General features: G+C 40.2%; 1 protein-coding gene and 1 pseudogene across 1 annotated transcript; both read right to left on the reverse strand.

Moving 5' to 3' along the window:
- Positions 1–1,030: 1,030 nt before the first annotated feature.
- LOC139385581 (fructose-bisphosphate aldolase C-like) lies at positions 1,031–7,314 on the reverse strand. The gene is made up of 9 exons (XM_071130759.1): positions 7,256–7,314; positions 4,227–4,363; positions 3,748–3,959; positions 3,287–3,341; positions 2,989–3,149; positions 2,781–2,864; positions 2,510–2,684; positions 2,088–2,287; positions 1,031–1,867 (listed from the first exon to the last, which is right to left on the reverse strand). The coding sequence occupies exons 2-9, from the start codon at positions 4,336–4,338 to the stop codon at positions 1,781–1,783; spliced, it is 1,086 nt and encodes a 361-aa protein (XP_070986860.1). The 5' UTR covers positions 4,339–4,363; positions 7,256–7,314; the 3' UTR covers positions 1,031–1,780.
- Positions 7,315–9,852: 2,538 nt separating this feature from the next.
- Positions 9,853–13,781, reverse strand: LOC139385726 (ribosomal protein S6 kinase-related protein-like; annotated as a pseudogene).
- Between the last annotated feature and the right edge of the window lie 1,306 nt (positions 13,782–15,087).

A 15,087-nucleotide genomic window follows, 5' to 3' on the forward strand; every position in this document is an offset into this window, starting at 1 on the left:
TAACCAGGTAGGCTAGTTGAGAACACGTTCTCATTTACAACTGTGACCTGGCCAAGATAAAGCAAAGCAGTGTGACACAGACAACACACATAGAGTAAACAATAAACAAGCCAATAACACAATAAACAAGTCAATTACACAGTAGAAAAAAAAGAAGTCTATATACAGTATTCTAGCTCTTAAAGGGGCAGTAGCCTACATTGGGTGTACAATTTTCAATTACAGCATTATTTATTCTGCAGTTATTCGGTTGCTATTTATTCTGTTAGCAATTAAATGTATATGTTAATAGTATATTCTGATTACAATTATTATGTATGATATTTTAATGAAATGCAATCTATTAGCTTCCAAAATGTAAGTAGGTATATCTAGCTGTCCGATAACACATTCTGATTGAATGGCTTGTCCTGCACTTTGTAAAAACCCAGAGTGCATGTTGGAAAAAGATTTTGGTTCCTTTCTAAACAAATCAATGTGAATGCAAAGAGGACTCAGTCCACAAAATAGGTGAAGTGAACTGGCAAAATAGTGTAGTCCTCATTCAGAGGCAAGGGCAGTGTGAATACAACAATAAATGAGTTCTTTAGCTTTTTTTGTTCACCCTAAAGAGGACTGAGATGTGTTCTTTTTAAAGAGGAATATGTGAAAACACCCTAATATATCATCATCAACTACGCTTAAGCCAGTAGATGGTGCCATGGACCATGGTATGGGAAAGCAAATCAGATGACATGCTACAAGTAGCCTACTAGTTTATGGGTGAGGATAAATTAACTAAGAATTCTGTTAAAATCAAGAACTGTATAACATTATCAGAGTTTGACTACTGCAGAAAATAATGTAAAAATCATGCAATGTGTAGGTAGGCCTACTCTTTGGTGCAGTTAAAAAAAAGATATATTTGTGAGTAGGCCTAGTCTTCATGGACAGACTATGGAGCATGAGCATCTGACCAAATTATGGGATATTTTAATTCTGGTTTAACCAAGATTAATTTATGAGAAATAAAACCAGAATTACCAGATTGTTTCAACTCAACACAATTTATTGTTATTACTTTTGCACTACAGTATTTGATAATCAGTTGCATAGAGAACAATACTTAGCTAAGTCACAAAAATAACATTTTTCCAACAACACTATTTACTGTAAGTCCAGCTGTCCATTAGTTCATCCAAAACCACGTCTTTGGAACTTTCTGCCTCTATGCAAGAACACACACACAATTTCTACAAAATAGTAACTTCACACAGCTATTTTGTTTAGACACACATATCCCATCATTAATCCAGAATTTGGAATGGCAATATGGTCTTTTCAAGAAAGCTAGAATTCTCCATTCTCGTCACACACAATAGGCCTACACCACGCACCCTATCTAATGCTTAGTGCAGCAGTTTGGAAAGTGGCTTTACATGGCAAAAGTTGATTCTGGATCTCTTCAAAATAAATAATGAAACAACCAAACATCAGTTAGGTTTCATTTTGCTACTACCACAAGAATATGTTGTCATCTCAAAGGTTACAATAATATTGTTGAAAGTGTCTAATCAAAGGACATCCGTTAATGACTAATTTCATTAGACCCTTACATCTAGTGGGTCCACCAATGTGCAACATTTTTTAATAACAAGTGTGTACACTCAAGTAACTATATTATGACTCCTAGAATACAGATTGTAGACAGCACATGCCTGTGATTGGCTACTGGTATAGCAGTGACAGTGGACGATGCTATTGGTTAGCCAAAGCTGTAATGTGAGGCATCACTGGCTCTTCAGTATGCATGATTGGCCACATAGATCTGGTCAGATTCACTGTCCCCGCCACCAGTGTACTTCCCCTGACAGGCCAAGCCATTCACCTGATAGTGAGAGAAAGGGGATGGGGGTATGAGGGGCAAACACGCAAACACTGTTAGGGGTGAAACTCACTTCATGTCAGCTGAATACATAGATCACTTCCTCAGATGACCGTTCCACACGGAAAATGGTGAAATGCAAAAATATATATATATATGTTCCTCTACAACACTAAGTGCTAAAAGATTGATCATGAGGCTGAAAACAAAGTGATGTACATGCCTCTGCTCTCTTGATAAACTGCTCAGTGGCAGCACTCTCATTCTCTTTATGTCCACGCCAGGTTTTGAGTGCGGAGACCTGAAGGGCTCGGCCGTACGAGAAGGTGAGGGCCCAGGGCTTCACCAGGGAGCAGTTGTTGATGGCATTCAGGTGGACAGAGGCCTCCTCTTCACTCTGACCCCCAGAAAGGAACGTTACTCCTGCACACACAGAAAATAAATAGAAATCGCTGTGAGTGAACAGTTAATGGATTTCTATCAGCACCATAAGTGCTTTACAAACTGCCAATAAATTAATATATGTTCATAATGCCAAATCACTGGTATAGTGACTGAATCTGACACGGGTATTGCATGTACTCTCTTTCTGAGCTTCATTGAGAGTGAGAGGCAATATAACTGGTCAATGGCCTATGACCTTACCCGTGACAGCAGGAGGGACGGTACGGCGCAAGGCTGTAACCGTTGCCATGGCGACCTCCTCTGCGCTGTATTTGGTGGGGCAGCTGTGGCCAGGAGTGGCCATATTGGGCTTGAGCAGAGTGCCCTCCAGGTACACATGATGGTCAGACATGGCCTTGTACAATGCAGCTAGCACCTGCACAACACAGGGGAACACAAGGAACATAATAAACTGGCAATGTTAGAAATACATTTACATACTAACAGGTTAAGAGTTGGGGTACGGTCCCACCTTCTCTGTGACATACTGACAACGCCTCAGATCATGATCTCCATCAGACAAAATCTCTGGCTCCACAATAGGCACAATCCCATGCTGGGTGAAAGAAAAATGACATAATCCGCATGATTAGAAGGCGTTGCTGATGTTACCTCCTGCAATTATGATATTTCATCATACTTGATATTGTGCCTTTCATCTGCATTTGTGGAGTCCTTACCTGCTGGCAAATGCTTGAATATCGAGCCAGGACATTTGCATTCTCTTCAATGGACAGTTTAGAGGGGGTGGTCTCACTGATCTTGAACACACAGCGCCACTTAGCAAAGTTTGCTCCATCCTTCTTATACTGAACACAGCGTTCTGAGAGCCCATCCAGTCCTATAGGATGAAAAATAAATTAAGAAGGCTGGTAAGGATTGGGATTCACCAATGAGTGGCAGACTACTTTTGTAACTGTCAAATTCAGATAGTTATGATGATCAGATTGACTAGAACCCAAGGGGTCTTAGCCCTACCCTGAGTGGTAGATTCTCCATTGGTTCCTGCCAAGGGGACAACACCCTTGTCAACCTGAAGAAAAAGATAAAGCAGATCAAAAACAAGAATCCCTCCCCTTCACACTGATCTTCTCCATGTCTTAAAGCCAGCTTATTTTCCTCCAGATGGTGTTGATATTAATAGCAGCCATTCAACCCATAGCACTGCACCATCTACCCCATCAGGGGTAGAACTCCTGATCCGAGTGTATCTGTGCTACCTTTTGGCCTCTAATGTTGAAACATGTTCCCTTCCTGGAACTGTCTATTGGAGCATATCAAGTAGCCTTATGTTCTACATTCTCATTCCTTCCCTCGATAATGTTATATACAGTAGAAGTAGGGTCGAGAGGTATTCTTGCCCAAGCTAAAGACCAGAGACATAAAACATACTTCAGATATCACCATTGGCCCCTATGACTGCTTTGCTCGAACAGTACCTTGATTCCCACAGTGATGCCCCTGTCCTTGATCATCTTGACAAAGGGCGTGCCATCATCAGCGTGCTGGTACAGCGTCTCATGGAAGAAGATGACTCCTCCGATGCAGCTGTTGATGCGGTCGTCAGCCCTGAAGAGGATCTGGCGGTACTGCCGGCGGTTCTCCTCAGTGTTCTCAACCCCTATCTGGTTAAGGCGCTTTGCCATGCTGCCTGTTTCCAGGAACATTAGAAACAAACATGTTCACACTCTGGTAAACCTACATTTATAAAAACTGAATAATCTATTGGATACCATCCTGTACCACTGCTTTGTAGAGGGTTTTGGTAAGCACTACTGGAAATTAACATTTGTCTGATTTCTTGAAAGTAGGTCCCTCTGTTATTGTTAATACCATACATACATGTAGATTGTTACGTAATCATTTTCATTTCAACTGTTTTCCAGTGCAGAGAGAACATACAGAGCTCCCTACTAACCAACAGACTCATCAGCAGCCAGGATGCCCTTCCCTGGAGTGACGATACGAAGGGCAATCTCCTGGAGCTCCTGCTTCTGACCACTGGAGAGGGCTGGGAATTGGTGCGTCATCCTGAGAGATGGTCGATCACACAACCTGCATAGGGATATCAGATTGTGCACATATTTTCTGGTCTATATTGATCAATATTCACTCAGGGAAATATTTAGCTAGAGAAATACATCAACAGTAAGGTTATATCTCTCCCGTCCTTTCAAATCCCAGGGATTTTGGCAAAGTGGCTGTCCTTGTTGGCATATTGTCAACTGGGATTAGGAATGTGTGGACCACTGTGCTGACTATGCAGACCACCAAAAAAGGGGCCATGCAAGTCTTTATGTCCGGAAGGATTTACATTTTCTCTGTTGGGGTCTCATAAACAATCAAAAATAACTATTTAATAAGAAAAAGTCAAGGACTACACAGGCTGTATCACAACCGACCGTGATTAGGAGTCCCATAGGGCGGTGCACAATTGGCCCAGCATCATCCGGGTTTAGCCGATATTGTAAATAAGAATTTGTTTTTAACTGACTTGCCTAGTTAAATAAAAAATTTAAAATATAAGAATGACTTGATGCCAATGATGACAACCAATGGAGAAATCTGTCCAGCTTCTTTGTCCGAAATAGATACCCCAACACATTTCCCTCATCGATTGTTGCTTGCTTGTTTTCAATCTCTTCAAGCATTTTCATTCCACCAAAATGTATTTCTCTCAACTCCCTCTCTCTTTCCCACACTCTAAAGTACAGCTAAGAGACACAGTCAGAGCTGAAATATACAACTTTCTCAGCCAACAACTCAGTAATCCAGACAACCTTCGGCATGTGGTCACTGTTGAGGTGGGCGCTACTGACAAATATCCCAGGAGGTACAAGAAAGGTGAGGGAATTTTGTCAGTCTAAACCAGAGATTTTTCAGATATATTACCCTGGTTCTGTGTAGCTGTAATAGCAATATCAAATAGGCAAGTGAAATAAAAAATGATGATGTAGTAATTAATACATACCATCCCAACTGTGAAGTTTTCAGTTTTGCAGTTTCTTGTTAACAAACTGTAGTTTTGGCAAGTCAGTTAGGACATCTACTTTGTGCATGACACAAGTCATTTTTCCAACAATTGTTTACAGACAGATTATTTCACTTATAGTTCACTGTATCACAATTCCAGTGGGTCAGAAGTTAACATACACTAAGTTGACTGTGCCTTTAAACAGCTTGGAAAATTCCAGAAAATGATGTCATGGCTTTAGAAGCTTCTGATAGGCTAATTGACATAATTTGAGTCAATTGTAGGTGTACCTGTGGATGTATTTCAAGGCCTACCTTCAAACTCAGTGCCTCCTTGCTTGACATTATGGTGAAATCCAAAGAAATCAGCCAAGAGCTCAGAAAAAAAATGGTAGACCTCCACAAGTCTGGTTCATCCTTGGGAGCAATTTCCAAACACCTGAAGGTACCACGTTCATCTGTACAAACAATAGTACGCAAGTATAAACACCATGGGACCACACAGCCGTCATACCACTCTGGAAGGAAACGCGTTTTGTGTCCTAGAGATGAACGTACTTTTGTGCAAAAAGTGCAAATCAACCAGAACAACAGCAAAGGACTTTGTGAAGATGTTGGAGGAAACGGGTACAAAAGTATCTATATCCACAGTAAAACAAGTCCTATATCGACATAACCTGAGAGGCCGTTCAGCAAGGAAGAAACCAATTTTCCAACACTTTTTGTAGCAATGTCCTCTGGTCTGATGAAACAAAAATATAACTGCTTGGCCATAATGACCATTGTTATGTTTGGAGGAAAAAGCCAAAGAACACCATCCCAACTGTGAAGCATGGGGTGGCAGCATCATGTTGTGGGGGTGCTTTGCTGCAGGAGGGACTGGTGCACTTCACAAAATAGATGGCATCATGAGGTAGGAAACATCTCAAGACATCAGTCAGGAAGTTAAAGCTTGGTCGCAAATGGGTCTTCCAAATGGACAATGGCCAATAGCATACTTCCAAAGTTGTGGGAAAATGGCTTAAGGACAATAAAGTCAAGGTATTGGAGTGGCCATCACAAAGCCCTGACCTCAATCCTATAGAAAATTTGTGTGCAGAACTGAAAAAGCTCTTGTGAGCAAGGATGCCTTCAAACCTGACTCACACCAGTTTTTTAAGGAGGAATGGGCCAAAATTCACCCAACTTATTGTGGAAGGCTACACAATGTTTGATCCAAGTAAAACAATTTAAAGGCAATGCTACCAAAAACTAATTGAGTGTATGTAAACTTCTGACCCACTGGGAATGTGAAATAAATAAAAGCTTAAATAAATAGTTCTCTCTACTATTATTCTGACATTTCACATTCTTAAAATTAAGTGGTGATCCTAACTGACCTAAGACAGGACATTTTTACTCTGATTAAATGTCAGGAATTGTGAAAAACTGAGTTTAAATGTATTTGGATAAGGTGTATGTAAACTTCCAACTTCAACTGTATCATTCACATAGAGGCTATATATTTCTACTGTATGAGTACTGTTTATTGAAAGCAGGAGGCCACTAATCACACTTCCCACTTGCTGATGCAGCAGTGCTGACTACAGGGATCTGTGGGGGTAGTACAATGCACTTGTTGATTTGTGCATTCATATCACACCCCTTGATATTGGGTATGGCAAATCACCATGTAAACACAGACCACTCCACTGTCTGCAATAACCGGGGAAAAATACGACAATAGCCAGTAAAAATGTTTACCTTTCATGCATTGACCTATCATGTAACTCCAATCCACTCCTTTATATTGGTTTAGTGAATTAAAAACATCTTTAGTTTTCCAAATAAAACATCAAAATCATTAACTTAATAGCATATCTGGGTCCCACTCATTACATATAGTTGAACATTTCTAAATATCATATTATCTATCATGTTTACTAAAGCTTGCTGAAATGAAAAGTGAATGTCAAGAAAACTTGAGAACCTTACCTGATAGGATGCAAATTCAGAATTCACTTGTTCACTGGAGAAGTGATGGCCACTGCAATGTCTGACAGACTGCTGCTCCCTTGTATCCCACTCAATACCTCTAGGGCGGGGCTTAACGATGGGGTGGGGCTTATTGATGGATAATAAATAAATATGGACGAATGCATTCAACCAGAGGAGGCTGGTGGGAGGAGCTATAGGAGAACAGGCTCATTGTAATGGCTGGAATGGTATCAATGGAATGGACTCAAACACGTTGTTTCCATATGTTTGATGTGTTTGGTACCATTCCATTGATTCCATTACAGCCATTACAATGAGCTTGTCCTCCTACAGTTTCCTCCACCAGCCTCTGTATTCAACTAAAACTAATCCATCATTCCAAGTCATTACAATAATAACGATACACTTGTCTTGCAAGTTCAATCAATAATTAAGTGGATTAAATATTAAGCTAATTAATCATTCCAAACAACAGTTTTGTTTTTCTCTTAATTTTATATACATAGATGTTATATTTCATGAAGTTTGGCTACTTAAAACAGCACTATTGTGTACACCCAGGTTTATTACAGTATGTTGGCCCAATAACTTCTTCTGAAGCTATAATAACCCTTCAGCACAACCTCATTTAAGGGTTAAACCACAACCTCGTTGCTCACTAATTTCTGCTAATTAGTTGGAATCATAGACTTATGTAATTGGGTTGAACTATGCCTAGGGCACATTTCTGAATCTCTTGGCAATTCGGACATCCCCTAAGACCCAGAGGAAAAGCTCAGTCTCAGAGCAATTCAAACACCCCTATGCATATCTGCATTATGCATTAGTAGGAAATCATGGGTATTAATAGGTTCAGAAATGGTGTTTCCAGTGTATATACAGTACATGACCAAATATAGAACTGGGACATAGATTAGAGAAATGGGGTCAGAATGTATTTTCTTTCTGTGAACAAGATATAACAATCAATGTTTGAGTACTTTACATAGGTTGATACTCGAGATCAGGTTCATCACATGAAGATCAACAGTGATATGCTACATTGGCTTTATGGTGGCATATTCAGTTGTTACATTTTCACTCAAAGTCGTTGGATAAAATGTGTAGATAATTCTACCAAGAATGACTTGTATTTGACAGTAAATACTTAATTCTCATCAAGTATTTGATCCTTTATTTGGGACGTTTATCTCCCTCTGCCCCTTTTCTGTATAGAAGTGAGAAAATATGTTTTCCACTTTAAGACATCTCACTTGTTCTAGTTATTTTATGGGACTTCTCCATCCCTCTCTCTATAATTGAGTCAGTGTGCTAGAGGTGTCCACCAATGTAAAGATGTGGGTCACTGGACTAACGCCACAGACATACTATACCAGACCTGTTTAAGACAAGGGCCTAAAGGGGAATTTCATTGTCAGACCGCAGAGAGAGAGAAGCCCACTAGACCTTCCTATTCAGGAGACATTTTAGCAAGATGACTGGGTCTTGTGCTTAGATTATATTTAGCCATCTCCATTGGGGCAGTAGCTATTTTTTTCTGTTTGAACCTAATTAAAACATTTAATGATTATGCTTTATCTGTTCTTTAATTTTCTGTCCTATTAAGGTTGCTCCCTTAAGGGTTTCTTGGTGTTTTACCAAATAGGTCACCATCACACTAAAGTCTGAGGAAAAAGTTGTCTTTATGTATCCAGTTGTAGTGCAATACAAATAATGTACAGTATGTGTTATTAACATAATATATGATATATGCCATTTAGCAGACGCGTTTATCCAAAAGGACTTGCAGTAGTGCATCATCCATACATTTTCATATGGGTGTCCAGGATCCCACGGGACTCGAACCCATGACCGGGACGTTGCAACCTCCATGCTCTACCAACTGAACCACACAGATTTCAGGTGAAAAAACATTTGAGATTCCAAATGAAAGATTTGATATTTGATAGATCCTTTGATATTTCTCCTAGTATATCATGACAGGAGACAACCCCACCATGAGTTCATAGGGGCTTTCATTTTTCAGATGTCACTGTGGTTGGGTAAAACACAACAACAGTTAGTGAAATCTAATGAGAGATGGGTATAGAGCAGGACTTTGTGAACAGTCAAAGACATTGTGATCACACACAACAGTCAATCAAATAATCAGATGGCCTAAGCAATCAAACCTACAGAATTAAATAATTACTTTGTTAAAAAAATATATGTGAAAGGATTTTCAGGAAAATAGAGATCTTATACAAATGTAATAACAAAGGTAAAATGTTAAACATGCAAGTGGTTGATCCACATGTGGAAAGTGCCATTTGGCAGAGCTTTGTGAGGCTTTGAGTTGCGGTACTGAATGGGAAATAGAAATGCTCTAAACCTTTTTTGGTAAGTGGTGGTTTTAAATGCATTTAAGCTCATCTATAATTATCACCCCATTAAATGGGTATGCAAAGAGGTATACAGAGGAAGAGAGGGAGCCAAATAGGCCATGTAAATAAAGAAAACATACAGGAGCTTTTTCACAAAATGTATATATCAAATACATGTCCATACTTGTTTCCACTACAGTCAGTATTGAGTCATAGTAGCACAGGCACATCTCATGCACTAAAACCCTGAGCTGTAGCCAGAGTCTAGCTCAGGTCAATGTTGGCCAAAGTAGGTGACATGTCAGTTGAGCTGGTAGGGGAGTGGAGTATGTCACAGTCAAAGTTCTGGAAGCAGTCCATAGACAGGCCTCACATGGCTATGGCTGGACGATCAGGATGGTTCTTCAGTTCTAGAATTAGTTCAACGGGTCTCTTCTGTAGCAGTTGAGAGTCAAAGGAAATGCCACGGAAAAATGTCTGCCTTTGGAAGAGCTCCAGGCTACGCAGGCGATGAGCTGGGTTCTTGCATAGGAGCTAGAGTCACAAATAGGATAGAGAAAGAAATAAGAGCATTGAGAATTTGTTGATATTCTGTTTAAAAGGTAAATGTGTTTCCTAATCTGAGACAATCCAACTACACATGACCTCTGACCTCTGTGAGCAGAAGGGTCAGTGCAGGGTAGAAGGTATTGGGCATGGAGTATGGGCAATCTCTGACCTTTCTCAGCATGTTGGAGTGGTCTGGTTCTGGAGGCACAGGGAAATATGTAGGTGACAAGGACAGAATTAGCAACATCTTTAGATTTAGATTTGCAAGACAGGACTGAGCTCAAAAAAATAAGAAAAACCACCTTTCTAACAACTATTAAATCATTACATATTCAGTTAAGATGAACTGTGGTGGTTACTGCACCTTTCCAGTCACCAATGAGAACAGAACCCCGAGAGACCACCAATCAGCATGTCTGTAGGGACCCCCACTCAGGACTTCAGGAGCTGTTCAGACAGAGGACCATCACAGTGAGATTATAATATGTGCTTAATGTGTAGTAATCATTAACTTTGCCTGATCCCATGCATCTCACCCATGTATTGGATTGTCCCACAAATTGTAAATGCTCTTGCGCCCCGCTCAAGACGGCGAGAGAGTCCAAAGTCAGTTAAACGCAGATGACCTGCATCAAATAGATACAGTAGTAGTTTATGTACAGTACTTCACAAATCCGATTCTGGTTGTTCTACCTGTCTAATATGAAGTTTAAATTAGTTTCACTATAGAACTATATCTTCCATACAACAACAATCCTGAAGTGTCCACTTTATTATAAGGCCCTCTAGTGTTCTCTTATATTTTATTGTAGTAGAAAGTAAACTAAACCCTAAGTAAAATGTATGCATGTGTAAAAGACATCACACTGCTTGCTTAGCGGGGACCACTTGCCCCCGATTTGGCCCATACCTGGCGCCAACTCAGGATCTCTGCCTCACAAACACATATGACAGTCCTCCCTCAAGCGTCTCAGCCAACCCACCTCAAATGATAGCTAATGAGGTGGTGCAAGCGGGACACTTAAGGCTGAGGAGTACGTTTCACACATCCCCATGTGCTACACATGCATGACTAAGTCGCTTTGGATAAAAGTGTCTGCTAAATGGCAAATATTATATATATATAAATATATTATTTTATTTTAGCCAGCATTACCTTGGTCAGACAGGACATTCTCCATCTAAAAAATCCAGAATAATCAGATGATTATAATATTTTCTGTGAAGTTATAAATATATGTTATTTAGATTAAAGAATGCATAAATTATGTATAAAGTATAATGTTCATTATCAAAACAAATGTTCATACTTTCCCATCCCTATGCATGATCCCAAAGTTGTGAAGGAAACCTACCGATCGGGACACACATTATAATCCAAGTAAAGGTGAAACTTAAACAATGATTTTGTCAGGATTTGGCCAGGATTGTTCAGTTTTGGTCACTAGATGCCCCCATTGTGCTTTTTGACCCTTTTGTTTTTCCCTTGTTCTAGTTATTAGTTGCACCTGTGCCTCATTTCCCTTGAATGTATTTAAACCCTTAATGTTCCTCAGTTCTTTGCTCTGTGTTTGTATGTTAGCACCCAGCCATGGTGTGAACTTTAGTTTCTCTAGTTGGATTTTCTTGAGGTACTCTGGTTTTGTTCTTATTTATTTTTTTATTATTCTTTTGAGGTTTGTTTTTTCCCTGCTGTTCTTACCACTTTGTGGATTTTCCTTGTGTCTTGGAGGATATACATTTTTTCTCTTGGAATTACTTTTGACGTTGTGGATTTATATTTTTGCCTGAAGATCTTTTCCTTTTTTCTTTATTAAATCACCGTCTCTAGTACTGCTGTGTCTGCCTCATCTTCTGGGTTCTGCCGACTATTAGTGGCTCAGTTTACTAAGTGACTGTTTCTCACACCGGAGACCCGAGTTCGTAACCGGGTCCTGACAGATTTCATACACATTTTGCAGAACTATATTGTGCATATACACTTGAGGTACACTCACCCCAAGCACAGCCTAGCTCTGCAGCAAACACCCGAGCCTCATCCTCCCCAAACTAGCCCTTCAGTAACCAGTAGGTATACAGGTCTCCAGTACTGCAGTATTCACACTGTGGGAAGACAGACACAGTCACACACAATTAACCATCTTAGTAACAAGGATATGTACAGTACACTGATCCAGGGCTGGGACTAGATGACCCCTCCTAAAACACACGCACTTGAAAAGGAAGAAGCAATGGAGGAGAGAAGCAACAGGAAAACATTTAATTGTCAGAAGTCACACAGTGGCAAGTTTTTTAAGGCTGGGGGAAGCGTGGGAGGGGAAAGGGGTTATGTTGGGTAAGGATATGTGTGTCAGTCAGAGACAATTAACTCAAATATGCCTTTATCCACTAATAAGGGTGTTATTAATAAATCAAAGGAAGGGGATACCAGTTTCAGAGGCCACATGATTGTATGCTACACCCTGAGATCTCAGCAGATGGCAGTATAATTATTCAGATGAGTCATGAGGCTCAAACTGAGGGAGACAACACTAAATAGCAGCAAGGCCAGTCAATGCCATAGTAGACGCTCCTGCTAGGGAGAGTGAGACAACACACTGGTTGAATTAATGTTGTTTCCACGACATTTCAATGAAACTACGTTGAACCAATGCTTCCCAGTGGGAAGCTCCTATGTGAGACACAGGGAGGGTAAAGAGAAGAGAGGATAAAACAAAGGGGAAGGAGGGATCTAGTTAGATCACATTAGTCACTCACTAATGAAGAGGTGACGCTTGTTCTGCCAGCAATCCTGCAGATTGTGGAGGAATGGGTGGCTGACCTGCCGCTGCAACACAACAGGCAACACACAACAGCAGCAACAAGTGTGGATGTCAGCAAAGACACTCAGTAGAACAATGTGATTTAGGAGGGATCTGAATGCAACCAGGTATCTTGAATGATGGTAAAGGTTGTTTTTCTTACAGCAAAAGCTCCATGGGACCATGCTTCTTGTTGCACAGAAGTTCTTAGGAATAATTGGCATAGTCATTATTAGAGCTCAGTGAGTCATTGTTTCCAGCATGTTATCCCCTAAACGAAGTCAGGCCCTAAGCTAAAGCCTGCTCAGGATAGCAGCTTCACAGGTCATCCTGCAGTGTGACCTACCTGAATGATGACCTCCTCCTTTGACTGTTCCAGGATGCCATGCTTCAGTATCTCAGACTTGGATAAAACCTGTAGAGCAACACAATATAAGAACATTAAATACAGTGGAAATAGAATAAACTAGATGTGTGTAGATGTCACATGAAATATAGTGCTGGTTAAATGTGATGTGGCAGGAGGCTGAGGAGAGATTCACCTTAACGGCATACGTCTACTCCTTCGACCTGTCCTTTACTTTCAAGATAGGACCAAAGGAGCCTTTAGCTATGAAGCCCAGGATCTGAATGTCATGGAGAGAAAGAGAGATTCAAATGTTGCAATAGTATTAAATGTTAGTATCATCACAGGTAGGTTACACACCTGAGGTCCTCAGGGATTGGGGCTCCACTGCCGGGCACCATGCACTGTGTTGCCAGACCAGGTGGGCCAAGGTGGCGAATTCCGTCAGCAAAGGATATTCCCATATTGGAGACCATGCCAGGCTTGATAGTGTCGTCTCTCTTGGCTTGGCGCCTGTCTCTCCATTGAGGACAGTGGCTTTCTAATTAGTGATGGCTCAAATTATACGTTTTGCTGTGTGCAGCAAGTAACTACAATTAAATGTCAAACATCTTGAGGTTACTTACTGGCATATGCCACACTAGAATCATGCAGGAGTAAATCAGCATTGGATAGAGGAGATACTGTATTATATGAAACCAAAATAAATAAATAAACGAATATTGAAGACATTCATTAATGGTATTTTCATGTAGATGATCTGAGTCCAGTTTGTTTGAATTGCTTTTAGTACATTCTACTCCAGGCACAACAACAAGAGAAGTTCACAGCAGCCACAGTGAGCCACTCCCCCCTCCCTTTTAATAGAACTCCCCACAGACCAGTAGTTTCCTTGCATTAAAAACAGCTCAGTGCACTCATAACATACTGGCCAGTTCCATATGCCTCCGAAATTTTATTGTAAGACTTACTTTAAATTGTATTTAAAAACACATTTTTCTGTTTACGTACATTTCATTAATCTGTTCATTATTCGAATACATATCCATACATTTAAAACTGTTCAAATATATAGGCGCTCATCACCTGTTTCTATTCCCTGCACGCAGAGACGTACATGTATCCACATGTCAATATTGTTGCGAGCCTCCTATATAAATGTATCACTTATGTAGATCAGAATGTAGATTAATTAGTAGGCTAAAGCAGTATACTGCGCAAACTGTCTAAAAAGGTGATACAATCTGATAACTTCATAGGTGTAGGCTACGTCTGAAGATATCTTACCTTTTACTTGAGTCGCTGCCCATCACATTATTTGGTAAGCCTCGATCAACCCCACATTACTATTTTCTATTATCTTTTACACTGCGGTGTAAAACATCGAGTGCACGTTGCTGACTCGCCATGACCGAGCGGCGCGCGGGGTTTGATCGTCATCTATAGCAACGAATGATAACCTCCCATTCGATGTTATTCTGCAGAAGGCGAAGTTCCGCTCCAGTTGAGCCTGTCATATGATCACTGGAAATAACAGCTAAAACCAAAACTCCACATTTCTGTTACACATCTATTAATAATTACGAAATCAATTATAAGTTGACGGTGTAGTGAACTTGAGAACATACATGACACATTCAGCTTTAAGAGACATTAGAACATTTTATTGACAAACATAGTTACATGCATGGTGATAAGAAAAAGCGTTAAGAAACAACTCACTTCATTGAGCTATAATAAATGTTTCTTGAAATATTTAGACAGAAATAA

The sequence above is a fragment of the Oncorhynchus clarkii genome, chromosome 27 (assembly GCF_045791955.1).
Source record: "Oncorhynchus clarkii lewisi isolate Uvic-CL-2024 chromosome 27, UVic_Ocla_1.0, whole genome shotgun sequence".
Lineage (NCBI taxonomy): Eukaryota > Metazoa > Chordata > Actinopteri > Salmoniformes > Salmonidae > Oncorhynchus > Oncorhynchus clarkii.